This window comes from Caretta caretta, chromosome 4 (genome assembly GCF_965140235.1).
Source record: "Caretta caretta isolate rCarCar2 chromosome 4, rCarCar1.hap1, whole genome shotgun sequence".
Taxonomy (NCBI): Eukaryota; Metazoa; Chordata; order Testudines; family Cheloniidae; genus Caretta; species Caretta caretta.
Window position 1 is genome coordinate 80,860,921 of NC_134209.1, and position 26,919 is coordinate 80,887,839.

A 26,919-nucleotide genomic window follows, 5' to 3' on the forward strand; every position below is an offset into this window, starting at 1 on the left:
ACACTACGTCCACCTTGTTTGGGTGGCAAGATAGACTAGAGAGCCCGAAGGGACTGTCTGTGACCCCATGTTATAGTGATCCAGTTCACATTTGTTACTGGGTTGGTGAAATCTAATTATAGAACATACCACTAGTTTGGGGTGTCTGTGCTGTTTTTGACAGTCTGCTCTAAGGCAGGCACTCACGATTGTGAGTCCCTCCAGACAACGTGACATTCCCTTAAACATTATACTCAGAGACATGACAGTAATTAAAAGAGAACCAAACCCCCACAATATAGTATATAGAATATAAGTGCATTACCTGTCTACATGTTCCAGGAAACCCTTTTCTCCCCACTGCTGAAGAAGCTGTGCAATCATAAGCTACAGAAATAAAACCTACACAGTAAATCCCATTCTTTAAACAGGATAGTCAACCACCAAACAAAAGCTTTTAAAAAATTATATTGATATTAAACATCCTGCAAGGGCAGAGGTCACATCCTTGGACTCCTGGAGCCATCTCTTCCTTCACCTTCAAACCTCTTGATAATACAAAAAGTCCACCAGGAAACAGGCAAAGGGCCATTAGGAAGCTACAGCAGTCCCATGGGGAAATGGAAATATTAGGGAGTCTGAAGGAAAGAGGAATGGATAGGGGAAGACAAATATGGGAATTTGGGAAGGAAAGGGTGGGAAACATATACAGCTTTGAATTAAATACATGTTTATTTCCTTTATTAGTCTCCCCACTTTTATTCTATCTCCATGGTGAAATGGAGGAGCTGAATAGAGGGTTGGGAGTGCTAATTTAAGCTCTGGACAGAACTTCAGAGCTGACTGTGATAGCGGGGAGGGCAGGGCTCAGGAATGGGTCAATGATGATCTAGTAGGTGGGGGAGGGAGGAGGATATATTTCATTCTACCCTAACTCACCCTTTGAGCACTGTCTGGAAGGGAAGGGGAAGTAGATAGCAGGCTACTTACACAGCACCAGCAGGGTTCACCAGCTCGCCACACTGCCCTACAAACACTGCACCAAATAAAAATTCCAAATCCTCTCCATTTATTCTGCTGCTCTTCAGGGTGGGATTTTCAAAGGAGCTTGAGGCCATTGAGCACACAACTCCCGTTAACTTAACTCTGTTAAGCCTCAATAACCTATTACATAAAAGTAAAGGGTGTCCTGTATATGGAGCCATGCTGTTTCATATCTAATAGAACACCCTCCAGACAAACCTTGATCTTCCTCCTTGCGTTGTTCTTTCTTCTCTTGGAAAAATTTGTAATATAAATTTTCCTGAAAAGCATGCTGAAAAAAATGGCTAGGGGTTATAAAAGCCCTTTTGCCCCTCCTCCCAGTTACCATGTTTGAGAAACCATTTTATTTTTATAAACAATTCCGGCAACACCTTCCCAATTCTCGGAGATGGCACTTGCCTGCGTGAAAGTGCTGGTGTGCATTGTTGAGACCTGTATATGCAGAATCACTCGGTCAATAAGAGGTTTGGGGCCTGTTAAAAAGCCTATTCTCAACCTAGGGGAAAAGAAGAAGAACATTACTGTAGAAATATACAGTCCGCTAATCCTTGAATATGGCTATCGTCCAAACATCAACTATGGAAAACTGGAACCTTAATGGATCTGCTCCCTGTGTGTATTCAGAGTCACATCTGCTAATTCGAGTTGAACGGGAAGAGACTGGCTTAATAATCATGAGATTATTTTTTAAAAATGTTCTTTGGTTATTTCAATTTGCCTTGTAGTTTCTGCGCTTTTAGGGCATACATGGGTCATATTTTTAAATTTTTTTCTGCAATCGTAATGGCTAGGGAAAAAAAACAAGCCGAGATTCTCACATCACCACAAGTTTACAAGAGCGAGTCTATCAAATACCAAATCGCGTGAAGTTTGCAACACAGTGTTTACTATATTTACTTCCATTTAGTACTGCTAGTAAATAAAGAGAAGAGAATGAACAGGATTGTTTTTGTGTTCATGCACTAAAAGAAGCTTTATTCATATTGTCAAAAACTAAATGACTCCCTGCTTGACTCTGATTCCAGGTCGAATTTGCAGTTAGAGGAAAATAAATGGAGTAAGTTTACATATGTCTCTGAATGACAAAGATGGAGCTACATGATATCATTTTTTGTAGGGTCATTTTTCAAAGTGAAACCATATTTCCATCATATTACCTTCTTTCTTTATTTCACTAGATTCTCACGGAGAGCTCACAACTCACTAACTGCGAGGCGAGGATTCATGCTGCTTGCTAAGATTCATTAAAAGTAATGTACACTAGAGCCAGAAAATCAGGATGTGGAGAGCAGACTTGCAAGTCCTCAGCAAAAGATGGTGGCTGAAGGAAAGGTGTAAAGCTAGAAGAGAAGGTGCCCAGGGAAAGAGCCCTGTTATTCCTTGTGGACTGTAGGAGAGAGGCCGACAACATGCCAAAAAAGTTCTGAAGGAATGGTCAGGTAGGGAGAGAAGCCAGTGTTATGAAAGCCAAGGGAGGCGAGAACATCAAGAACCAGAGAGGAGGAGTCTAATGCCCCCATCATGGCCCTCTAGTTTGGGAAAACTGAGGGCAGGTTGTGTGTAAGGACAGGCTGTCATAGGAGGCAGAGGCTGCAGTGGCCATCAGAAGGGGAGTAGGCTCCGGTGACCATGTATTAATGACTCTGTGTTTGTACAGTGCCTAGCAGAGCACTCCACTCTCAGTTGGGCCCTAGGCCCTACCACAATAAACATGATTAATAGGTGACTGCCAGGACATGGAGGGAGTGGGAAATGAGCAGGTTGTGAACAGTTGAAGATCTCAGTGCACTTTGCAACAGTGGGCAGCTCACTATTCGCATATTATAGATGGGAAAACCAAGGCACAGAGAGGCTGAGTAACTTGCCTAAAGTCACAAAGTGAAGGTGCAAACTCAGGACTAGAATCCCATGTCTCTTGACTCAGCAGCCTGTGCTAACCAGCAGGCAACAGTCTGAAACAGACCTTACCCAGAGGAGAGAATTTTAGAGAAAGAGTCAGTCCTGATAACTCGACCATCGACATCCATGGAGAGGAAGGTTGGAGCCCAAGGCTTGAAAGAAAAGAATGAGAGTTTAAAGTTCAAGTAGCTAATAAGGCTTACACTAAGATACACTTTACTTATTACTAACACAGACTTCAGTATTTCTTGACCCAAGGGCTGATGTATCATATGATAAAATCCTGGTTTTGGAGATGCACAACAAGTATCAAAGTCCAGTACCTGAGTGACAAATGATTCTGTTTCTCTGAGTGACAAATGATTCTCTATTGTGGTGCGATGATAGTGTCACCTGAATGTCAGGAAAGAGTCAATCAGAAATTCCTTTACCTCTAACCCCATGTCTCTGCACACAAATGGTAGGTGCTGGAGTTTCTACCTGGAACTATGATAGGAGGTCAGAGCCAAATACCTAGCTCTCTGTAAAAATACTTTTACTGAGTGGAGGGGAAAATGTTCTTTAATGTTTTCCCTCAGAGGTGCTCCTCAGCTTGCAGTTTCCCTTTAGGAGAAACTGGAGGACATCCCTCAGAATTGGGGATTTGGTAATACCACCCTCCTGAGTTCAGCACATATTCTAATTCCCAGAGCAGAAGTTCGGCTACTATATTGACAATTTCTTCATGCTCAAATGCTTATAAGAGTTCCACGCAGGCATTCAGTTCTGCTAGCCCAAGTAAACCAGACTTCTCCTCACCCCCGAAAAGGAAGGGGAGAACCTTGTTGCAGAAAGAAAAATATTAAGCTGTACTCATTCCATTGACATACTCAGCAGCCATTAGCTACTAAGGGAGGGGTGTTACTCCCTGTAAAAGCTGATCTTAATCCGGAAGTTATGAACTTAAGTGAGGGCCAAGTCACTGCCCCCACCCAGATCCATGTATGGAGGAGACTCTGCAAGTGTGGATCTGAGCACCCTCCCCCTCCCACTGGTGTGTAAGGGAGGGTGTCAGTTGCCTCTGTGGCACTATTCTCCCTATTCCTGAGACCAATCTCCATGGATTGAGATCTGCACAAGGAGAAGGGGTGGACTGCATTGGATGAAGGCAGAGATTAGAAAGAAAAGGCAATACAGCCTGTATTACTTCTCCCATGCCTTGCACTCCACTCCCTCTGCAATGGAATGCCCTTTTAAGGGGTATATGTGTCAGTTCCTGAGGCAGCCCTGGCTCGGAGGCGTCCCTGCAAGCACAGCCCCAATGGAATCAATGGGAATTTTCCTCACTTAAAAACTGACGAATTTGACGCACTGGAATTGACAAGGACTGATGCAACATGATGGCTGAAGAGGCATGTAATTAAAAATTTCACGACTGAGTGTTTACTAGTAATGCTTTAATTTAATCGGACAGTCTACTAAGTACGAGTAGCATGTAGTTTGAGCCACAATTGTCCAAGCATTCATTCTCTTCTGAACCCAAAGGAATATTGATACCAATTAGTACAAATGACAACTTACTTTACCAAACTGAAGAAAATAATAAGGATCATCTTCTATTACGAGGAAATTATATTGTCTTGCAAGCTAAAAAAGAAATTAAAACCAAAAATGTAAAGGTTTATTGAAATGTAATAAAAATAGTCCCTATATAATCCCAGTTATTTATATTCATTGCCCTGTACGCTGCATATTCAGCTGATTCAACACACAAACATCACATCAAGAGTCAACTTCAAATGCTAAATTTAGCAAGTCATGTAACTGTAAAAGTACGTCAACTGGTAAAATAGCAGCTGTAATTGGGCCAAATTTTGAAAAACTGAGGCCTGGGTTCCATGTGCAATAATGTGCCTATATTTGTGAGCATGGTTTGGACTGCTGCATATAGAAAAAGTATGTGTTTCTCACTTACCAGTTTGAATGGCAATTTTGGACACATTTGTATGCATGGACCTGAGATCTCATGCTTTTAATAAATGGCATTTTGAATATTTTTTCCAGCCAGGTGGTTACTTAGCATGTTAGCTTAACTGATTTCTATGTAATTTTCTTAAAAAAAAAAAAAAAATGCACTGAGTGCAAGGTTTATATCATACATTTTATTTCCTTGTTATAGAGAACTGCACTTCCAAAATGGGGAGTAGTAAAAATTGCCCTGCATCCCTATGGACACATGATCCTGACAGCTACCTTCATTGTGTTGTCAATGAGCACATCTGCCTCCTGTGTCCCTTGCAGTTCTAAGGGGTGGCTTCTACTTCTATCTCATTAGATAGAGTTGGTTTTTTCCTTGCCAGAACTTCTCTTTAGGCTTGTACCAGGGCCCAGTGAGTAAACACAACACACAAGTCAGCACAATGGTTGGTATAGCTACAAAGGACTATAATTTATTATACCTTACTCACTAGATCACCAAATCATGCAGGAAAACCAAGAAGGGAGGACCTGGGAGAAGTGGCAGGGCAGACAAGAGGTTGATATAGTAATGGGGAATGAGATTTTTAGCAACATTTGCTATTCAGTTGCTTACAAGATGTGCTGGTTTTGCAGTGGAATTCCTCAAACTGAAAACCCCACATTTGTCCGTTCCTAAATGAAAGCTGTTATGCCAGGCTCTCACTGCATACCTGATATATCTCCTTTTTGCGGTCAGTAGTCAATGAGGTTCCAGTGGGATTGCTACCATTTGGAATGGTGTACAGGAATTTGGGGATGTTGTTGTGCTTTCTGACATCTTCTGGGCTCCATCTGGAAAGAATTTCTTTCAGGGCTTTTGGAATAATACCATGTTGGTCACTGGGAACATTGATTATGTTGCAACCCAAAGGTCTTAGCTATTTATTTTGGGGGAGGGGGGAGGGAGAAACAAACAAAATAGGAGACAAATCTCAGTCACTGAGTCTATAATTCTGAAATTATGATTATGTCTCTGACGTTACAGAACTTCAGCAGTGCAGTATCTTCCCTTAAATCTAGATTGAACTAGATAGTTATAAACGAGTTGCATTGATTTCAAACTTGCTTAGCTCATGATTCAAGGGAAAGTGTCTCTGAACACGTTGTATAACCCTCAGAACGTAATTTGACCCAATCACCTTGTGCTCCCAATATTTAAAACCAGTTATATAAACTCTGATAAGGAACAAGATTGGTCCAAGATAAACTATTACTACATGCCTGCCTATCAGGCACATGGCATCACATCTGTGGAGCCCAGGAGTTCGTTGTGGATTGTATTACAGTGGGATCCCTCATATTTCAACACTCCAATGCAAAAATACAGATAAGCTTCAGGTCTCTCAACAGTGCAATTTCATTTTTTATTCATAATCAGAAATGCAGGTTTAGTTGAACTGACAGAACTATAACTTGCTCTCCCCTGACAAAGGGAGGAAGAATAACTGCTCTGAACGGGTATTATATTCAGCAATGGGACTGAGATTTCAGTAATGTTAATGAGTGACATGGGACAATAGCCATGTGTGAAGTAATAGCAAAAATTAACAAAAGTCCCTGTAGTTTTATTTCTGTGGAATTTCTATCTTTGTACTACTTAGCCCTGTATTTATTATGTTATAAACAAACTGCTGCTGAAACGACAATACCCTCAATATATGGTCCCATTGCATAATCAAAAGGTATGTCAAAAATATAGTGTACCAAAAAATATTACCCAGGTGTCAGCCAAATATTGAGTAAGATAGGATTTATTCCAGCATTTCTCCCAATCTGTAACTATTACGCATTAAAGGGCTGTATTTAATTGCACAGGGTGCATATTACTGCACAAAAACTAGTGTCATTTAAGAGTTATCTCTCTGACTTGCTCTCACTGTCTCATATCCTGGGAGCTCACCTGCATACATCTTCTAGGCCCCTCCCCATTTTATCCTATTATAGGCACAGAATACTAAATCGGGTCATTAAATCATTAAGAGACAGGCACACCCAGAACCTAAAATAGGAGGAATCTCACTGATCATGCACTTGCATTTAGACTGACTTTATCAGAAAGATCTCATTTCTACTGTGATTCTATATAGAAACCTAGGGTTAGGGTGAACTAGGCTCCAGAACAAAACATTGTGTACTGGGACAAACATTTGCAGAGTGTCTAAATTAGCATTTACAACTGTATTAGTTCACCAATGCCAACCAATTTAAGTCAGAAGAGGCTCAAAAACTCTAGTCTGGATGAGATCTTAGATGCATTTAGCAATAGTGAGGCAGCTCATATGTCTTAAGAATGTAGATTTGTGTCCCAAAGTGATGATCATTGTAACTTTCACAACTTTTCATACCAAAACACTACTCACAGCTGCTAGAGTCCCAGGATAGGTGGGTGCATCCAAAAGGATGTTGTCTCCAGGGTTAATAAGCATCTCAAACACCTACAAAATGGGAATCATTTACTTGACAAGACTGTATAATTTTACTGTACATTCTGCATACTGCTGCCTGCTCTAATGGAACTACACATCCTAATTACACATCAGTGTTTCCATCATCATTTAATTAAATGAAAACTCTGCTACGTAAACAGTGAATGGATTTAAGTTCCACTTTGGAAGCCAAACAGAGAGATACAAGTCAGAGGAGAAGAATGCCAGTTTCACACAGGACAACTCTGTCTTCTGGGAAAAAAAAATACTAACATTTAACACAATATTCTAACAAAATACAAAAGTTTTTCAGTTATAGAAAGGGTCAACTGTGTGTGTGTGTGTGTGTGTGAGAGAGAGAGAGAGATCAGCCAATTGAAAACCAACTTACGCAGAACAATATCTAACAAAAACATCTTATTGCACAATAAAAACTACAGTACAGCAACCGACTCTGATTTGATTGCACCACTACATTCCACTACAGGATTCTTAAAAGCATTTGCTATAGAATTATGAAAGTAAATGGAATAAAATGTCTTATGATATTCTCTCTCTTCGATAATAAAGATCCTAGACATTTGTGTCACCACGGAAGACCACTGGAATCTGACAAAGTTTTGTCCCAACTTCCATTTACTTTCTCAGATATGGCATTTAATATATCATTTCATTTACAAGCCACCCTTACTAACTGTAATCAGAGAGTAGGCATGCCTTTCCTATGCAAGGAAATAAAATTCAAGTGATTGAAAGCAAACATCTATTTAAAGCAACAAGTAATTACATTTTACAGAAGCCACAATGTATTCTGCTTTTAGTCTTACTTTGCACAACCCTTCCTGGCTGCCAGTGGTCACACATATCTCCATTTGGCCCTGATCAGGACTGTACTTGGCAGTGGGAGGATTGTGGAGACTCTTCTGTAAATCCTTTAGCCAGGACAACAACTCAGGAATTCTGAAACACAGATTTTATTTCTCATCATTATTATCCTAATATTCTGTACTGCTCCTTTAAATCCCCCTCAAATATATTGCCACCCAAATTGTCTGTTTCTCTTTCTCTGTTATTTAGCAATACAGGTAGGTATAGGCACTGGTTTAAAATATTTTCTCTCAGATAATGAAATGAGAGAAACATAATACTGCGTGTAGGTGTGTATTTAAGATAAAAAGTCCTTAGGGACCAGTGTCTATAATACAATAAACAGTTGACAGCCTTTGCAGAGAGATTATCAACAAAAGACTGAATGGGCACGGAGGCTGAATTTCTCATGCATCAAAGTGATCCTTTCAGATCCAGGTATGGCAGGTGTGACTTGTATGGCCTCTGTCTGTAGCTAGAGGTGTGTGAATAAATGACTTTTTTTGTTTTAGTTTGCTGGATGAACCAAAAAAGTTGAAAAAAAAATTTGTTTTGGCTCAAACAAATTTTCATTTTGTTTGAGTTTTTTTAATCCTTTCAAACTAAAACTGAAGCAACATTTGAAACAAAAAGTTGTTTCAAATCAAAACGTTTCATTTAAAAAATGTCAGTGAAACATTTTGATTTTTTTCAGAATTTTTTGTTTTGGACTGAAACACTTAAGCAAATTCATAAGATGTTTTAGTTAACCTGAATCTATGCTTTAGGGGAAAAAAAAAAAGTTTTGTTTGAAAATCTTTGCCCAGGTCTACCTGTAGCATACTTTATGCAAACTAAGGGCCAGATTTCTAAAGGCATTTAGGTGCCTAGTGGGATTTTTAAAAGCACCTAGATGCCTAATTCTCAGGGGCGCACCTAGGTAGTTTTGAAAATCCCACCAGGCACCTTACAGCACCTAAATACCTTTAAAAATGTGGCACTAACTCCCTATTGCATTCAATCAGGGCCGATACATAAATACAAAACTGGAGGGGCAGGGAGGAACAACACAAGTGGAAAAATAGCTTGGCATCTGAAAATAAATCAAAACAGTTAATGGATTTCAAGATTCTATAAAAAGCTGCTTTGCTGCTCAGCACAGCAATGTTCTGAAGAGGAACTTGCAAATCTTGTGATGGTAGATACCATTTCAGCAAAGTGACATCACACAGCAGCACAGGGACCCCAATATAAAGGACGGTACATGAGTTTTCATTCTGCTCTGAAAAAGGACTTCAATATTAGGCAAAATTAAAAAATCTAGTATTTCTAGAGCAGAACAATCTCATGACAGCAAAAACAGCTAAACAATATTCTTGAGCCAGTTGTAAAATTTCTTATTATGATGTACCCATAACTCTTAGTATCACAACTAGTCCCTTTTCAACAAGACAACTATCTCTTCAGTGGTAGTCTCACAAATACTAGCTTTCTGTTTAACACTTTATACAGGGGGCACTGTCAATAGACCACTGTCATTGCAGAGCAGTGCATATTACATTACATAAATAAAGAACCAATACTGTTATTTTAACACCCTTACAGTGCATGCCACTAAAACAAGCCACGTTTTCTGCATGATGACATTTGAGTTTACTGTGATATCTGCAGTATTTCCTGTACTAACAGTGGCAAATATCAGAGTTAATTTAACTACCCCAGACAGTAAGTGGTGTTTTTTCAATGGTATAAACATGAGCCAAAGAAACCAGGATTCGGGGGGATATAAAGAAAATGCTTTGCAAGCTGTGTACTTTGGGCATGGCTACACTGACAGATGTAGAGCGCTTTGAGTTAAACCAGCCTTCGTAGAGTGCAGTAGGGAAAGCGCTGCAGTCTGTCCACACTGACAGCTTCAAGTGCACTGGTGTGGCCACATTTGCGGCACTTGCAGTGGCATTGGGAGCGGTGCATTATGGGCAGCTATCCCAGCATGCAAGTGGCTGCAACGTACTTTTCAAATGGGGGTGGGGTGGGGTGGAGTGTGACAGGAAGTGTGTTGTGTGTATGTGGGGGGAGAGAGAGTGGGTTTTTGGGGGGCTGAGAGCATGTCAGCATGCTGTCCTGTAAGTTCAGACAGCAGCAGACCCCCCTCGCCTCCCCGTCTCTCTCTCTCTCTCTCTCACACAGCATTCCACACTAATGGTTGCTTTGTCTTGAAGCAGATAAGCAGCTGGCTGTCAGAAATGGAGCTTTCAAAAGGCATTTCCACATTCCTACAGATGATTCCAAACAATGACAAGAGTGGCCACTTGACTTAAAGGGATTATGGGATGTTTCCGGAGGCTGATCAGAGCGCAGTAAAGCAACATCTCGTTCACACTGGTGCTGCGGCGCTCCAAAGAGGGTGCAGCAAACGTTATTCCACTCGCCGAGGTGGAGTACCAGCAGTGCTGTAGCTGTGGAGTCAGAGCGCTCTACGTGCCTTGCCAGTGTGGATGGGTAGTGAGCCCGGGGCTCCTTTATTGTGCTGTAACTCGCAAGTGTAGCCAAGCCCTTTGATATGCTGAATACCGTGCTGCAACACACTGGACACTCTCAGCCCTGGTCTACACTAGGACTTTAGGTCGAATTTAGCAGCGTTAAATCGATGTAAACCTGCACCTGTCCACACAATGAAGCCCTTTATTTCGACTTAAAGGGCTCTTAAAATCGATTTCCTTACTCCACCCCTGACAAGTGGATTAGCGCTTAAATCGACCTTGCTGGCTCGAATTTGGGGTACTGTGGACACAGAGTGCTATCCCAGAGTGCTCCATTGTGACCGCTCTGGACAGCACTCTCAACTCAGATGCACTGGCCAGGTAGACAGGAAAAGAACCGCGAACTTTTGAATCTCATTTCCTGTTTGGCCAGCGTGGCAAGCTGCAGGTGACCATGCAGAGCTCATCAGCACAGGTGACCATGATGGAGTCCCAGAATCGCAAAAGAGCTCCAGCATGGACCGAACGGGAGGTACGGGATCTGATCGCTGTTTGGGGAGAGGAATCCGTGCTATCAGAACTCCGTTCCAGTTTTCGAAATGCCAAAATCTTTGTCAAAATCTCCCAGGGCATGAAGGACAGAGGCCATAACAGGGACCCGAAGCAGTGCCGCGTGAAACTGAAGGAGCTGAGGCAAGCCTACCAGAAAACCAGAGAGGCGAACGGCCGCTCCGGGTCAGAGCCCCAAACATGCCGCTTCTATGATGAGCTGCATGCCATTTTAGGGGGTTCAGCCACCACTACCCCAGCCGTGTTGTTTGACTCCTTCAATGGAGATGGAGGCAATACGGAAGCAGGTTTTGGGGACGAAGAAGATGATGATGAGGTTGTAGATAGCTCACAGCAAGCAAGCGGAGAAACCGGTTTTCCCAACAGCCAGGAACTGTTTCTCACCCTGGACCTGGAGCCAGTACCCCCCGAACCCACCCAAGGCTGCCTCCTGGACCCAGCAGGCAGAGAAGGGACCTCTGGTGAGTGTACCTTTTAAAATACTATACATGGTTTAAAAGCAAGCATGTGAAAAGATTACTTTGCCCTGGCATTCGCGGTTCTCCTAAATGTACTCCTAAAGCCTTTGCAAAAGGTTTCTGGGGAGGGCAGCCTTATTGCGTCCTTCATGGTAGGACACTTTACCACTCCAGGCCAATAACACGTACTCGGGAATCATTGTAGAACAAAGCATTGCAGTGTATGTTTGCTGGCATTCAAACAACATCCTTTATCTCTCTGTGTTATCCTCAGGAGAGTGAGATATAATTCATGGTCACCTGGTTGAAATAGGGTGCTTTTCTTCAGGGGACACTCAGAGGAGCCCATTCCTGCTGGGCTGTTTGCCTGTGGCTAAACAGAAATGTTCCCCGCTGTTAGCCACAGAGAGGGGGGAAGGTTGAGGGGGTAGCCACACGGTGGGGGGAGGCAAAATGCGACCTTGTAACGAAAGCACATGTGCTATGTATGTAATGTTAACAGCAAGGATTACCCTGAAAGAGTGTAGCCACTGTTTTATAAAATGTGTCTTTTTAAATACCGCTGTCCCTTTTTTTTTCTCCACCAGCTGCATGTGTTTCAATGATCACAGGATCTTCTCCTTCCCAGAGGCGAGTGAAGCTTAGAAAGAAAAAAAACCGCACTCGTGATGAAATGTTCTCCGAGCTCATGCTGTCCTCCCACACTGACAGAGCACAGACGAATGCGTGGAGGCAAATAATGTCAGAGTGCAGGAAAGCACAAAATGACCGGGAGGAGAGGTGGCGGGCTGAAGAGAGTAAGTGGCGGGCTGAAGAGAGGGCTGAAGCTCAAATGTGGCGGCAGCGTGATGAGAGGAGGCAGGATTCAATGCTGAGGCTGCTGCAGGACCAAACCAGTATGCTCCAGTGTATGGCTGAGCTGCAGGAAAGGCAGCTGGAGCACAGACTGCCACTGCTGCCCCTCTGTAACCAACCGCCCTCCTCCCCAAGTTCCATAGCCTCCACACCCAGACGCCCAAGAACGCGGTGGGGGGGCCTCCGGCCAACCAGCCACCCCACCACAGAGGGTTGCCCAAAAAAAAGAAGGCTGTCATTCAATAAATTTTAAAGTTGTAAACTTTTAAAGTGCTGTGCTTAAAGTGCTGTGTGGCATTTTCCTTCCCTCCTCCACCACCCCTCCTGGGCTACCTTGGTAGTCATCCCCCTATTTGTGTGATGAATGAATAAAGAATGCATAAATGTGAAGCAACAATGACTTTATTGCCTCTGCAAGCGGTGATTGAAGGGAGGAGGGGCGGGTGGTTAGCTTACAGGGAAGTAGAGTGAACCAAGGGGCGGGGGGTTTCATCAAGGAGAAACAAACAGAACTTTCACACCGTAGCCTGGCCAGTCATGAAACTGGTTTTCAAAGCTTCTCTGATGCGTACCGCGCCCTCCTGTGCTCTTCTAACCGCCCTGGTGTCTGGCTGCGCGTAACCAGCAGCCAGGTGATTTGCCTCAACCTCCCACCCCGCCATAAACGTCTCCCCCTTACTCTCACAGATATGGTGGAGCACGCAGCAAGCAGTAATAACAGTGGGAATATTGGTTTCGCTGAGGTCTAAGCGAGTCAGTAAACTGCACCAGCGTGCCTTTAAACGTCCAAATGCACATTCTACCACCATTCTGCACTTGCTCAGCCTATAGTTGAACAGCTCTTGAGTACTGTCCAGGCTGCCTGTGTACGGCTTCATGAGCCATGGCATTAAGGGATAGGCTGGGTCCCCAAGGATACATATAGGCATTTCAACATCCCCAACAGTTATTTTCTGGTCTGGGAATAAAGTCCCTTCCTGCAGCTTTTGAAACAGAGCAGAGTTCCTGAAGATGCGAGCGTCATGTACCTTTCCCAGCCATCCCACGTTGATGTTGGTGAAACGTCCCTTGTGATCCACCAGAGCTTGCAGCACTATCGAAAAGTACCCCTTGCGGTTTATGTACTCGCCGGCTTGGTGCTCCGGTGCCAAGATAGGGATATGGGTTTCGTCTATGGCCTCACCACAGTTAGGGAATCCCATTGCAGCAAAGCCATCCACTATGACCTGCACATTTCCCAGGGTCACTACCCTTGATATCAGCAGATCTTTGATTGCGTGGGCTACTTGCATCACAGCAGCCCCCACAGTAGATTTGCCCACTCCAAATTGATTCCCAACTGACCGGTAGCTGTCTGGCGTTGCAAGCTTCCACAGGGCTATCACCACTCGCTTCTCAACTGTGAGGGCTGCTCTCATCTTGGTATTCATGCGCCTCAGGGCAGGGGAAAGCAAGTCACAAAGTTCCATGAAAGTGCCCTTACGCATGCGAAAGTTTCGCAGCCACTGGGAATCGTCCCAGACCTGCAACACTATGCGGTCCCACCAGTCTGTGCTTGTTTCCCGAGCCCAGAATCGGCGTTCCACAGCATGAACCTGCCCCATTAGCACCATGATGCATGCATTGGCAGGGCCCATGCTTTCAGAGAAATCTGTGTCCATGTCCTGATCACTCACGTGACCGCGCTGACGTCGCCTCCTCGCCCGGTATCGCTTTGCCAGGTTCCGGTGCTGCATATACTGCTGGATAATGCGTGTGGTGTTTAATGTGCTCCTAATTGCCAAAGTGAGCTGAGCGGCCTCCACGCTTGCCTTGGTATGGCGTCCGCACAGAAAAAAGGCGCGGAACGATTGTCTGCCGTTGCTCTGATGGAGGGAGGGGCGACTGACGACACGGCTTACAAGGTTGGCTTCAGGGAGCTAAAATCAACAAAGGGGGTGTCTTTACATCAAGGAGTATTTCAGGCAGGACTTCACGGAGGGTTCCAATAAGAAATGGTGCACCTAAGTTATTGTTCTTATTGGAACAAGGAGGTTAGCCTGGCCTCTGATTGATACATGGCTAGATTTACCTCGCTGCACCTTCTCTGTGAGTGACTGCAGTGTGACCTAGAGGAATGAGTCCCCTAGACAGGGGAGGAGGCAAATGAGTACAAAACAAATCTGGTCTATTTCTTGTTTTGATCCACTCCATCTATCTTTTACATCTTTGGCTGGCAGCAGACGGTGCAGAAGGACTGCATGCCATCCACATCTCATGGCTGCTCGGCAGAAGATGGTACAATACGACTGCTAGCAATCCGTATCGCCTGCCTGCTCACCATAAGAAGGTTCAATAGGACTGACTGCAGGACTAAAGAGAATGACCTGGTCAAGTCACTCCAAATTTAGTCCCTGCGCCCATGTCTGCCCAGGCGCTCCCAGCCGACGTGGCCAGGAGCACCTCGGACATGACGATGACGGCTACCAGTCGTATTGCACCGTCTGCTGCCACAAGGCAAGGGGTTGCTGCTACTGTGTAGCAAAGCCGTACCGCGTCTGCCAGCACCCAGGAGACATAGGGTGACGGTTACCTGAGCGGGCTCCATGCTTGCCGTAGTATGGCGTCTGCACAGGTAACTCAGGAAAAAAGACACGAAACGGTTGTCTGCCCTTGCTTTCACGGAGGGAGGGAGGGAGGGAGGGAACGGGGGCCTGACGATATGTACCCAGAACCACCCGCGACAATGTTTTAGCCCCATCAGGCATTGGGATCTCAACCCAGAATTCCAATGGGCAGCGGAGACTGCGGGAACTGTGAGATAGCTACCCACAGTGCAACGCTCCAGAAGTCGACTCTAGCCTCAGTACTGTGGAAGCACTCCGCCGAGTTAATGCACTTAATGCACTTAGAGCATTTTCTGTGGGGACACACACACTCGAATATATAAAACCGATTTCAAAAAAACCAACTTCTATAAATTCGACCTTATTCCGTAGTGTAGACATACCCTCACAGTTACTGACCCTGGACTCTGGCCTCTCCAATATTATTTGATGTTAATCAATAAACATCGGTACTTGTCAATGCATTCCTCCACTCACAAATCATTAGTCACTTACCACTTTTAAAAAAACATATACAGATGGGGAAAATTAAAAGCAATTAATAAAACATGTTTGTAAAGATCAACTATTAAAGCAGCAACTGTTATTTATTGTTATTCTTGTAAAGTGTCTTGATAAGTACCCTGCTGAGGGAGAGTACTGGAGGGCTCTCTTCATCAAATCCTCCCCAATATCCACAGCTGTTCCATCTCTCGTGGTAATAGTGGCCATCTTAAATGGGAAAGTGTTGGGGTTCGGTACTCCTCCAGCCAAGGAGATTAGTGAAGGGGGAGACTTCTGCATCATTTCAGCTACAGTGAAAGATGAGGAAGAAAACCTCCATTGCACATTAGCCTATTCAAGATATAACATTTCCCCTTCCCCCATCCATCCCTTCATTTCCTATATAATATTTAAAGGGGACCTGCAGAGGAAAAGTTAATGCAGATTTGTGCCTTTGTTGGATAATGCAGTCTTTTTAGATATCAGACATGCCAACATTTATCATTTATTTTCTTGGCTGACTCAAAAATACATTGTGAGCTTTCTTGGCATTAACTGAACAGGCATGGATGGTGAATCTTTAACAAAGATAGCTTTCCTTCCAGCTGTTTGAATTACATAGGTGTAAAATGAAAAGTTTTAAATAGTCTGAGTAAAAATCACTTCCGCCTCCTATTAATCAGGTTTTAATTCTTTGATATCTGTGATATCTCAATCCTGCTTATTCTCTAGTTTTCAGTAGTGTAATCCAGCAGCACGGGGTATGCAAGACCAGAATTTTTACTGGAAAAATTGCAGGGAAAGCCACCTCCTCTTAAAATAAATAAATAAATAGTTTTTTTACTCCAGTCTGGATTGCTTTTCTAGTCATTAGAACAAGCTGTTTTTGTAACTATAATTAGTTTTTAAACTTTGAACACTGTCAAGGTTCCTTCCCCACTCTGAACTCTAGCGTACAGATATGGGGACCTGTATGAAAACCTCCTAAGCTTACTTTTACCAGCTTAGGTTAAAACTTCCCCAAGGTACAAACTATTTTACCCTTGGACTTCCACTGACACCACCAAACTTTATCTGGGTTCCTGAAAAAACGTAGTTTGGAAACGTCGTTTGGAAACAAAATCCTCCCAACCCTTGCACCCCACCTCCTGGGGAAGGTTTGGTAAAAATCCTCACCAATTTGCATAGGTGACCAGAGACCCAAACCCTTGGATCTTAGAACAATGAAAAAGCATTCAGTTTCCTTACAAGAAGATTTTTAATAGAAGTAAAAAGGAATCACCTCTGTAAAATCAGGATGGTAGATACCTTACAGGGTAATTAGATTCAAAACATAGAGAATCCCTCTAGGCAAAACCTTAAGTTACAAAAAAGACACACAGACAGGAATATTCATTCTATTCAGCACAGCTATTTTCTCAGCCATTTAAAGAAATCATAATCTAACACATACCTATCTAGATTACTTACTAAATTCTAAGACTCCATTCCGGCAAAAGCATCACACAGTCAGACACAGACCCTTTGTTTTTTTCCCTCCTCCCAGCTTTTGAAAGTCTCTTGTCTCCTCATTGGTCATTTTGGTCAGGTGCCAGCCAGGTTACCTTTAGCTTCTTAACCCTTTACAGGTGAGAGGATTTTTCCTCTCGCCAGGAGGGATTTTAAAGGGGTTTACCCTTCCCTTTATATTTATGACAAACACCTAATATCTTAATGCTCTACTTTGTGGGGGAAAAAGTTGACAACTCTTATTTTTGAAAGCAACACATTTAGTTTGTTTGTTTAATGTTTTCAAGACATACCACATAATGCTTCTGTTTATAAATTCAGAAGTTACCAAAATACCACTTGAAGCAGGTTTCTAAAGAGCAGCTAGAAAAACAAAGAAGATCTAAATTTTACCCAAGTTCATGCACGTAAAGCCCACTGAAGTGAAATGGCAACTGCCAGCCTACACCCCAGGGAAGAATTTGGCCCACAGTGAGGAGGTGATGGGATGTAGGCTAAAAGCAGTTACAAAAGGTGTATGTTTTTAGGCCCTTATTTTGCAACTGGCTCCATGTAGGCCTCAGCTGGAGGTACAGAAGCATTTTTTCCTGCCATATGGAACAATCAGCTATCAACAATAGCATGTATAGCAGTGGTTCTCAACCTTTCCAGACTACTGTACCTCTTTAAGAACATAAAAATGGCCATACTGGGTCAGACCAAAGGTCCATCCAGCCCAGTATCCTGTCTACCGACAGTGGCCAATGCCAGGTTTCCCCGAGGGAGTGAACCTAACAGGTAATGATCAAGTGATCTCTCTCCTGCCATCCATCTCCACCCTCTGACAAACAGAGGCTAGGGACACCATTCTTTACCCATCCCAGCTAATAGCCATTAATGGACTTAACCTCCATGAATTTATCCAGTCCTCTTTTAAATCCTGTTATAGTCCTAGCCTTCACAGCCTCTTCAGGCAAGGAGTTCCACAGGTTGACTGTGGGCTGTGTGAAGAAGAACTTTCTTTTACTTGTTTTAAACCTGCTGCCCATTAATTTCATTTGGGGGCCCCTACTTATATTACGGGAACAAGTAAATAACTTTTCCTTATTCACTTTCTCCACATCACTCATGATTTTATATACCTCTATCATATCCCCCCTTAGTCTCCTCTTTTCCAAGCTGAAAAGCCCTAGCCTCTTTAATCTCTCCTCATATGGGACCCGTTCCAAACTCCTAATCATTTTAGTTGCCCTTTTCTGAACCTTTTCTAATGCCAGTATATCTTTTTTGAGATGATGGGACCTCATCTGTACACAGTATTCAAGATGTGGGCATACCATGGATTTATATAAGGTCAATAAGATATTCTCCGTCTTATTCTCTATCCCTGTTTTAATGATTCCTAACATCCCGTTTGCCTTTTTTAACTGCCGCTGCACACTGTGTGGATGTCTTTAGAGAACTCTCCATGATGACTCCAAGATCTTTTTTCTGATTAGTTGTAGCTAAAGTAGCCGCCATCATATTGTATGAATAGTTGGGGTTATTTTTTCCAATGTGCATTACTTTACATTTATTCACATTAAATTTCATTTGCCATTTTGTTGCCCAATCACTTAGTTTTGTGAGATCTTTTTGAAATTTCTTCACAGTCTGCTTTGGTCTTAACTATCTTGATCAGTTTAGTATCATCTGCAAACTTTGCCACCTCACTGTTTACCCCTTTCTCCAGATCATTTATAAATAAGTTGAATAGAATTGGTCCTAGGACTGACCCTTGGGGAACACCACTAGTTACCCCTCTCTATTTTGAAAGTACCATTTACTCCTACCCTTTGTTCCCTGTCTTTTAACCAGTTCTCAGTCCATGAAAGGATCTTCCCTCTTATCCCATGACAACTTAATTTACGTAAGAGCCTTTGGTGAGGGACCTTGTCAAAGTCTTTCTGGAAATCTAAGAACATTATGTCCACTGGATCCCCCTTGTCCACAAGTTTGTTGACCCTTCAAAGAACTCTAATAGATTAGTAAGACATGATTTCCCTTTACAGAAACAATGTTGACTTTTGCCCAACAATTTATGTTCTTCTACGCATCTGACAATTTTATTCTTTACTATTGTTTCAACTAATTTGCCCGGTACTGACGTTAGACTTACTGGTCTGTAATTGCCAGGATCACCTCTAGAGCCCTTTTAAAATATTGGCGTTACATTAGCTATCTTCCAGTCATTGGGTACAGAAGCGGATTTAAAGGACAGGTTACAAACCATAGTTAATAGTTCTGCAATTTCACATTTGAGTTCTTTCAGAACTCTTGGGTGAATGCCATCTGGTCGTGGTGACTTGTTACTGTTAAGTTTCTCAATTAATTCCAAAACCTCCTCTAGTGACACTTCAATCTGTGATAATTCAGGAGTCAGATTTGTCTTGCGTACCCCCAATCTCACCTCACTTAAAAACTACTTGCTTACAAAAATAGACATAAAAATACAAAAGTGTCACAGCACATTATTACTGAAAAATTGCTTATTCTCTCATTTTGTCTGTATGAAATTTTAGTCATAGAATCATAGGAGATTAGGGTTGGAAGAGACCTCAAGAGGTCATCTAGTCCAACCCGTGCTCAAAGCAGGACCAACACCAACTGAATCATCCCAGCCAGGGCTTTGTCATGCCAGGCCTTAAAAACCTCTGAGGATGGAGATTCCACCACCTCCCTAGGTAACCCATTTCAGTGCTTCACCACCCTCCTAGAGAAATAGTGTTTCCTAAAATCCAACCTAGACTTCCCACACTGCAGCTTGAGACCACTGCTCCTTGTTCTGTCATCTGCCACCACTGAGGACAGATGAGCTTCATCCTCTTTGGAACCCCGCTTCAGGTAGTTGAAGGCTGCTGTCAAATCCCCCTGTCCCCCACTCTTCTTTTCTGCAGACTAAACAAGCCCAGTTCCCTCAGCCTCATCCGTGCTGAATAGAGGGGAATAATCACTTCCCTCAATCTGCTGGCAATGCTCCTACTAATGCAGCCCAATATGCTGTTAGCCTTCTTGGCAACAAGGGCACACTGTTGACTCATATTCAGCTTCTCATCCACTGTAATCCCCAGGTCCTTTTCTGCAGAACAGCTGCTCAGCCAATCAGTCCCCAGCCTGTAGCAGTGCATGGGATTCTTCTGTCCTAAGTGCAGGACTCTGAACTTGTCCTTGTTGAACCTCATCAAATTTCTTTTGGTCCAATCCTTCAATTTGTCTAGGTCACTCTGGACCCTATCCCTACCCTCCAGCATATTTCTCTCTCCCCCCTGTTTAGTCATCTGCGAACTTGCTGAGGGTGCAATCCATCCCATCACCCAGATCATTAATAAATATGTTGAACAAAAACAACCCCTGGGGCGCTCCACTTGATACCGGCTGCCAACTGGACATCGAGCCATTGATCACTTGTTGAGCCCGACAATCTAGCCAGCTTTCTATCCACCTTATATCCATTCATCCAATCCATACTTTTTTAACTTGCTGGCAAGAATACTGTGGGAGACTGTATCAAAAGCTTTGCTAAAGTCAAGATATATCACATCCACTGCTTTCCCTATATCCACAGAGCCAGTTATCTCATCACAGAAGGCAATCAGGTTGGTCAGGCATGACTTGCCCTTGGTGAATCTATGTTGACTGTTCCTGATGACCTTCCTTTCCTCCAAGTGCTTCAAAATGGTTTCCTTGAGGACCTGCTCCATGATTTTTCCAGGGGACTGAGGTGAGGCTGACTGGTCTGTAGTTCCCTGGGTTCTCCTTCTTTCCTTTTTAAAAGATGGGCACTGTATTTGCCTTTTTCCAGTTGTCCTGGACCTCCCCAATTGCCATGAGTTTTCAAAGATAATGGCCAATGGCTCTGCAATCACATCAGCCAATTCCCTCAGCACCCTTGGATTCATTAGATCTGGACCCATGGACTTGTGCACGTCCAGCTTTTCTAAATAGTTCTTAACCTGTTCTTTCACCCCTGAGGCCTGCTCACCTCCTCCCCATACTGTGTTGCCCAGGACAGCAATGTGGGAACTGACCTTGTCTGTGAAGACAGAGGCAAAAAAAGCATTGAGTACTTCAGCTTTTTCCACATCATCTGTCACTAGGTTGCCTCCCCCATTCATTAAGGGACCCACACTTTCCATGACCTTTTTCTTGTTGCTAACATACCTGTAGAAACCCTTCTTGTTACCCTTCACACCCCTTGCTAGCTGCAACTCCAGTTGTGTTTTGGCCTTTCTGATTACACCCTTGCATACTCAAGTCTGTATTGACTTCACAAGTGCTTTTTATGTAGCCTGTTATAAAACTAGGCAAATATCTAGATGAGTTGATGTACCCTCTGGAAACCTCTGTGTACCCTCAGGGGTTCGCATACCCCTGGTTGAGAACCATTGGTGTACAGTATGAATCTAGAGCTAGCTGTACAGAGTGGGGCAGGTAAGAAGCAGTGATGGAGTGAAACAGCCAAGGAAGTTGATAGGTACAGGAGCTACTCAGCATATCAATATGGCTGGTAAGGTCAAGAGTAATATACTAGAGTGAACGGTGGATTCTTTGTAACTTGAAGTCTTTACATCATGAGTAGTATACGGCTCAACAGTATTCATCACCATTTATTTTTTGACAGGTTTCCACGCTCCCTCTGGGGTTTATGTCCCGCCCTCCAACCCTGTTTCTGTTGGCGCTGAAGTTTGGTGCTGTTGGCCATTTTGAAAAAAAAAATTCGTGCGTTGTGTGTGTTTGTGCTTGGATACATTTAGAGAAAAAGGTTGAAAGAATAGAGTGAGAGAGTTTAAAGATGAAAAAAGAAAGTTTGGGTAAGGTTTAGAGGAAAAAAAGGAAAGAAAAGTTATTTGGGGAGGCAGAGAGAATTGTAAAGGTCTAGTTTGGCATGTTATTCAAGAATAGAAAAATGTGAAATAAATATAAAAGGTTATTAACTATCACGGTAGGTTAAGAAAAGAGGTAAATAATATTAAAGCTAGGTTTAAAAAGGAAATTTACTAAGTCAGAGCCTGTTTAGTAAGCACCTGGCCAAAAACTATAAAGGGGGGGCTAAGAAAAAAGCATTTAAACTACTCACTCTCAGGTTAGGTTAAGAAAAGAGCCTTTAAAACATTAAATTAAAAACTAGGTTTAAAAAGGGAATTTACTAATTCCCTGTTTAGTAAGCACATGGTAAAAAAGTGAATAGAAAAACATTTAAATTCAAGGGTAGGTTAAGAAAAAAGATTTAAACTATTCAATATCAGGGTAGGTTAAGAAAAGAGCTTTTAAAAACATTAAATAATATTAAAAGCTAGGTTTAAGAAAAAACACACATAGCAAAAAAAGAGGGAATTTACTAAGGCAGATCCCGTTTAGTAAGCACATGGTAAAAAAGTTAATAGAAAAGCATTCAAACAATTAAATACAAGGGTAGGTTAAGAAAAAAGCATTTAAAAAGAGTTAAATAAAAGAAACATATAAAGAGAGGTTAAGAGAGAGAACAGGACAAGAAAAGGGAAAAGAAAGCCCCTTTGCAAAGGGCAAAGATAGACAGCACGTGGTTGAATCAGAGAGAGAGAGAGCGCTTTTACCCTTCCAGTCTTTCTGCCGAATGAACCAACTTCCCAGATTTACTGCCCCTCAGACCTGTTATCACCGCCTTTGGATTGGACCAATCAGATGTTGTTCTACAGCAGCGTCATAGAATTCGAATGAATTAATCCTATAGTCCCAAGATTTTAAACAAGAGCCAACTCCCTTCTCTCCTCCCCCTGCCCCCCTTTAACTGCCTTATTCTTATCTAAAAATGCAAATCCCCAAGCATTTTTCCTGCAATGTAGACCTTTTACATAGAAGCTTTAATAAAAGTTAAAACCATAATCTTTTAGTAACAAACAATTTTTAGAAGTTTTTCCCTAGGTGTTAGACTAACATGGGCTATTTTTTAGTAAGCACAACTTGAAGCTGCAGCAAAGCTCCTGTCAGCAAAAACAGCGACTGTGAGTCAGTGGATCAGAGATCAGAAGTCTGCTTCTTTCCCAAACTTTTTAACAAATGCAAGTAAAAGTTACATAAGCTATTTTTTCTTGTGTTTTTTGTATAAATCCAAACTTTAAAAAGGAATCTTGTTTTTTGATTAAAACACATATGTAAACTCCCCTCCATTGCCAGTTTTCATATTCTTACCCAGTTGTTTTGGTACTTTAAAAACACTATTTTTAAAAGGACAGCTAGTATCTTAAGCCTTTTTAGTTCACTAAACTTCTACAAAATATCCCTAAAAGGGGTCTTGATTTGTTACAGCTCAGTCAATACTGCTTTTTCATAATAAACTTTAAAAAAACCATAATGCTTCAAATAGGCCGCACTGCATACAGAATATCCTTTAAAAAGGTCATGTTATTTTACATCTCAGTCAATTCTGTATTTTCATGTTAAATGCTAAAATTATTTATATAATGAAACACTGCATGTTTAGCAAGTGTTAAAGGTATGGGGGAAAAGTCAAGGGGTGAGGGTATTCTTCAGATAGGCTATCTCTAAGCTTTGCGCAGTCACAAAGCAGTGTTTTTTGTCTTTTACAATCAGTAAATGGAATAAAATACTTCTTATAACTTTCATAAAGTATCTTTCAATGCAATCTCACCATTTTTTAAAACTTTAACAGCATTTAAAAAGTTAGGAAAGAAGTCTGTGTAAAAAATAGCCAAGCAAACTGAAGGAGTGACCCTCTAGAACCTTGCTAAGGCAGACTATAGTGCATGGAGCACTGGCTAGCCTAATTAGTCTTATCTGCTTTTAAAATTTAGAGAAAGCTCCAGCCTGTGTTGCATTATTTTAATAAAATCTATGGACCCAAAACGAACACAGGAGCTTGTACCTGTGTCTCAGCACACGGGCTGCAAACATTTAAAAACAAAGACATTCTGATAATGCAACAGAAAAATTCATACTTAAATCTAAAAGCCCTAGGAAAATAAAAGCTTATTATAACTTTCACATGGATTTGTTAAAAAGTGGGGAGGAAAATAAACTTCTCTCTGATCCCCTGGATTACAGAACAAGTGGAATATAAACTAGCTGTTACTAAGGATCTGTGGTTTTCACTCTGGGATGTTTTCTGCATGCTCATTTTTTTTTTAATTGAAACACACATGTAAAAATGTTAAATAAAGGGCTCTGTCTTCATATAGGTTTGTCTTTTAAAGTATTTATTCCTTTACAAAACTTAATATAACTTTCACTTGTATTTGTTAAAAAGCAGGCAAAGAAGCAGCCTTCTTATCTCTGATCTACTGGCTGGCTGTTTTTGCTGACAGCTGCTTTTCTGCAAAAGCCTGCTGTTTCGAACTGTCCTTACTAAAAAAAATGACTAGTGCTAGCCTAAAACCTAGGGGAAAACTTTTTTATCACTATACAGTACTTTTATAAACTGGTTTTCTGTGTTTTTTAACCCTGAACTGTTTCTGCACTCACATGTTATTGAAACACTTATGCTTAAGGGGCTAAACGAAGGCATGTGTGTCTTCGTATAGGCTTGTCTTTTCAAGTGTTTATAGCCTTACAAGACTTTCACCTCTCTTTTTTAAAATGTGGGGAAAGAAACAAACTTCTTCTCTCTGATCCAGAGGTTGACAAAATAAGGGGAATATAAACTGTCTGTTATTAAGAACCTGCGGTTTTAAACCTGGGATGCTTCTGCATGCTCTTTATTATTGAAACACTCCTGTAAATAAAGGGTTGTTTCTTCAGATAGGTTTGTCTTTTCAAGTAAATATAAAGCAGAGCTTTATTCCTTTACAAAACTTAATGTAACTTTAACTTGTGTTTGTTAAAAAGCAGGTGAAGAAGCAACCTTCTTCTCTCTGATCACAGAGGCTGTTTTTGCTAACAATGGCTTTGCTGCAAAAGCCTGTTGTTTCATATTGTGCTTACTAAAAAATAACCCATGTTAGTCTAAAACCTAGGGAAAACGTTTTTATCACTATAATTTACTTTTATAAACAGGTTCTCTGTGTTTTTAACCCTGGAATGTTTCTACATGCTCACTTTTTATCAAAACATATGCAAAAGTGCTAAATGAAGGGATGTGTCTTCATAAAGGCTTGTCTTTTCAAGTGTTTATTCCTTTACAAGACTTAATATAACTTTCACCTCTATTTGTTAAAAAGTGGGGGAAGAAACAAACTTCTTCTCTCTAATCCACTGGTTTACAAAATAAGGGGAATATAAACTGGTTGTTACTAAGGACCTGTGGTTTTCAACCTGGGGTGTTTCTGCATGCTCTGTGATATGCAGGAGATCAGACTAGATGATCATGATGGTCACTTCTGGCCTTAAGCCTTAGTCTTCTTCAAGTGACAGGCAAGGGCAATCAGAAGTGCGAGGAAAGATGAGACTGACCTTCAGGAGGACTTCCTCTTCGATTCAATAATAGTTAATTATTGAATCGAAGAGGAAGTCCTCCAGAAGGTCAGTCTCATCTTTCCTAATAGTCAAATGGTCCTGTACAACTAATAAAAATTCGGCAACAAAAGTCACAGTTTAATGGCCACAACTCTAGAAGCAGGGGTATTAGCAGAAATATTTTTTGGCATGAATTTAAAAGAATTAAACATGTTACTATTTTCATTTCTTTTCTCTGTGTGGGGTGGTTTCCATTGGGTACAAAGTGTATTCATTTTATGGAACAAAGGCAAACTATCTCAGCTACCTCTGCCTTTACCCATTGAAAGCAAATAAGACAAACAGCATATTTGTTAGCTATATATGTATTAGGTTATAATTGCCCACAGTTTTCTTGTAAGACTGCTCCGCTATTTATCTGCAGCGTCATGGCTGAGTTCAGAAGACAGGGCAATATGGTTTAGGAGCTGTTAGTGAGGGGTGACCAGTGTGTACTCACTCAGAACTCTTATTGGAGATGCCTTTCTTGCTGCACTTACTGCAGTGATGAAATGAGAGTAATTCATGTCTATAAGACGAGCAGCAATTCAGTTCATTAGTTAAACGGGACACAACGGGCTAGAAAAAGGAAGGAAAAAGGAAACATCACTTTTCAACATGGTTCATGACATTGGATTGTAAACACATTAAAAATATCCATCAATAAAAAACTTTTCCAACATACAATCTGTTTAACTCGGCCATTTAGTAAGATAATTAAAATGGAGGAATACACATTGTTAAGCTCACAATGTAATCTAATTAAAATGAATTCCCTTCATATTGATTCAAAATAGCTTTTTAAAAATGTTCTTAATGAATGTTTAGATGACACTTATTTTGGGGAGCCCATTCACAAAACAATGTATAGTGGTTTTGTGCTCTCTCTTTCGCTCTCACTCTTTTTGTTTCTGCTGTAGTAGTTAACCAGCACTGTTTTGAGAGTCATATACATTTTTGGGGAACATCAACAATTCTGATGCACACACACATAAAAAAGGAAATAAGTAGCAGCTCTATATTGGGTTCATTTAAAAGACAAGGAGGGGAAGGGAAAAATAAAATTGTCAAATGAAAATGGACAAAAAACAAACTTCACAGTAGAGAATGAAATGCTGTATTTCTAAGATAGCATACCAAACAATGAAGAAAAGAATTTATAAAGCATTTCAGGTTATTACATTAAATAATTATAGTATATACATTCCAGTTGTTCTGGGATTTATTCCTCTGTGGTCCAGTCCAGCACCCAATAATGTCATCAGAAGGACTCTCATTGATTTCAGTTAGATTTGGATCAAGTTCTTGGATTTTAAGA

General features: G+C 41.6%; 2 protein-coding genes across 3 annotated transcripts in view; one reads left to right on the top strand and one right to left on the bottom strand.

Annotated features, from left to right (window-relative positions):
- The window catches only part of LOC125635693 (kynurenine/alpha-aminoadipate aminotransferase, mitochondrial), a 40,976-nt gene that overhangs the window by 11,306 nt on the left and 2,751 nt on the right, over nucleotides 1-26,919 (bottom strand). For both annotated transcript variants that reach the window (XM_048847701.2, XM_048847702.2), the window contains exons 2-10: nucleotides 26,062-26,180; nucleotides 15,787-15,955; nucleotides 8,174-8,306; nucleotides 7,281-7,355; nucleotides 5,592-5,798; nucleotides 4,483-4,548; nucleotides 2,992-3,074; nucleotides 1,423-1,519; nucleotides 305-366 (exon numbers count right to left, since the gene is read on the bottom strand). In XM_048847701.2, coding sequence (XP_048703658.1) covers nucleotides 305-366; nucleotides 1,423-1,519; nucleotides 2,992-3,074; nucleotides 4,483-4,548; nucleotides 5,592-5,798; nucleotides 7,281-7,355; nucleotides 8,174-8,306; nucleotides 15,787-15,955; nucleotides 26,062-26,128 — 959 coding nt within the window. In that variant the 5' untranslated portion in view covers nucleotides 26,129-26,180. The remainder of the gene's footprint in view (nucleotides 1-304; nucleotides 367-1,422; nucleotides 1,520-2,991; nucleotides 3,075-4,482; nucleotides 4,549-5,591; nucleotides 5,799-7,280; nucleotides 7,356-8,173; nucleotides 8,307-15,786; nucleotides 15,956-26,061; nucleotides 26,181-26,919) is intronic.
- On the top strand, nucleotides 10,640-12,896 carry LOC125635696 (uncharacterized). Its single transcript, XM_048847712.2, has 2 exons — nucleotides 10,640-11,706; nucleotides 12,291-12,896. Exons 1-2 carry the CDS (start codon nucleotides 11,130-11,132, stop codon nucleotides 12,809-12,811), a joined length of 1,098 nt encoding a protein of 365 aa, XP_048703669.2. The 5' UTR covers nucleotides 10,640-11,129; the 3' UTR covers nucleotides 12,812-12,896.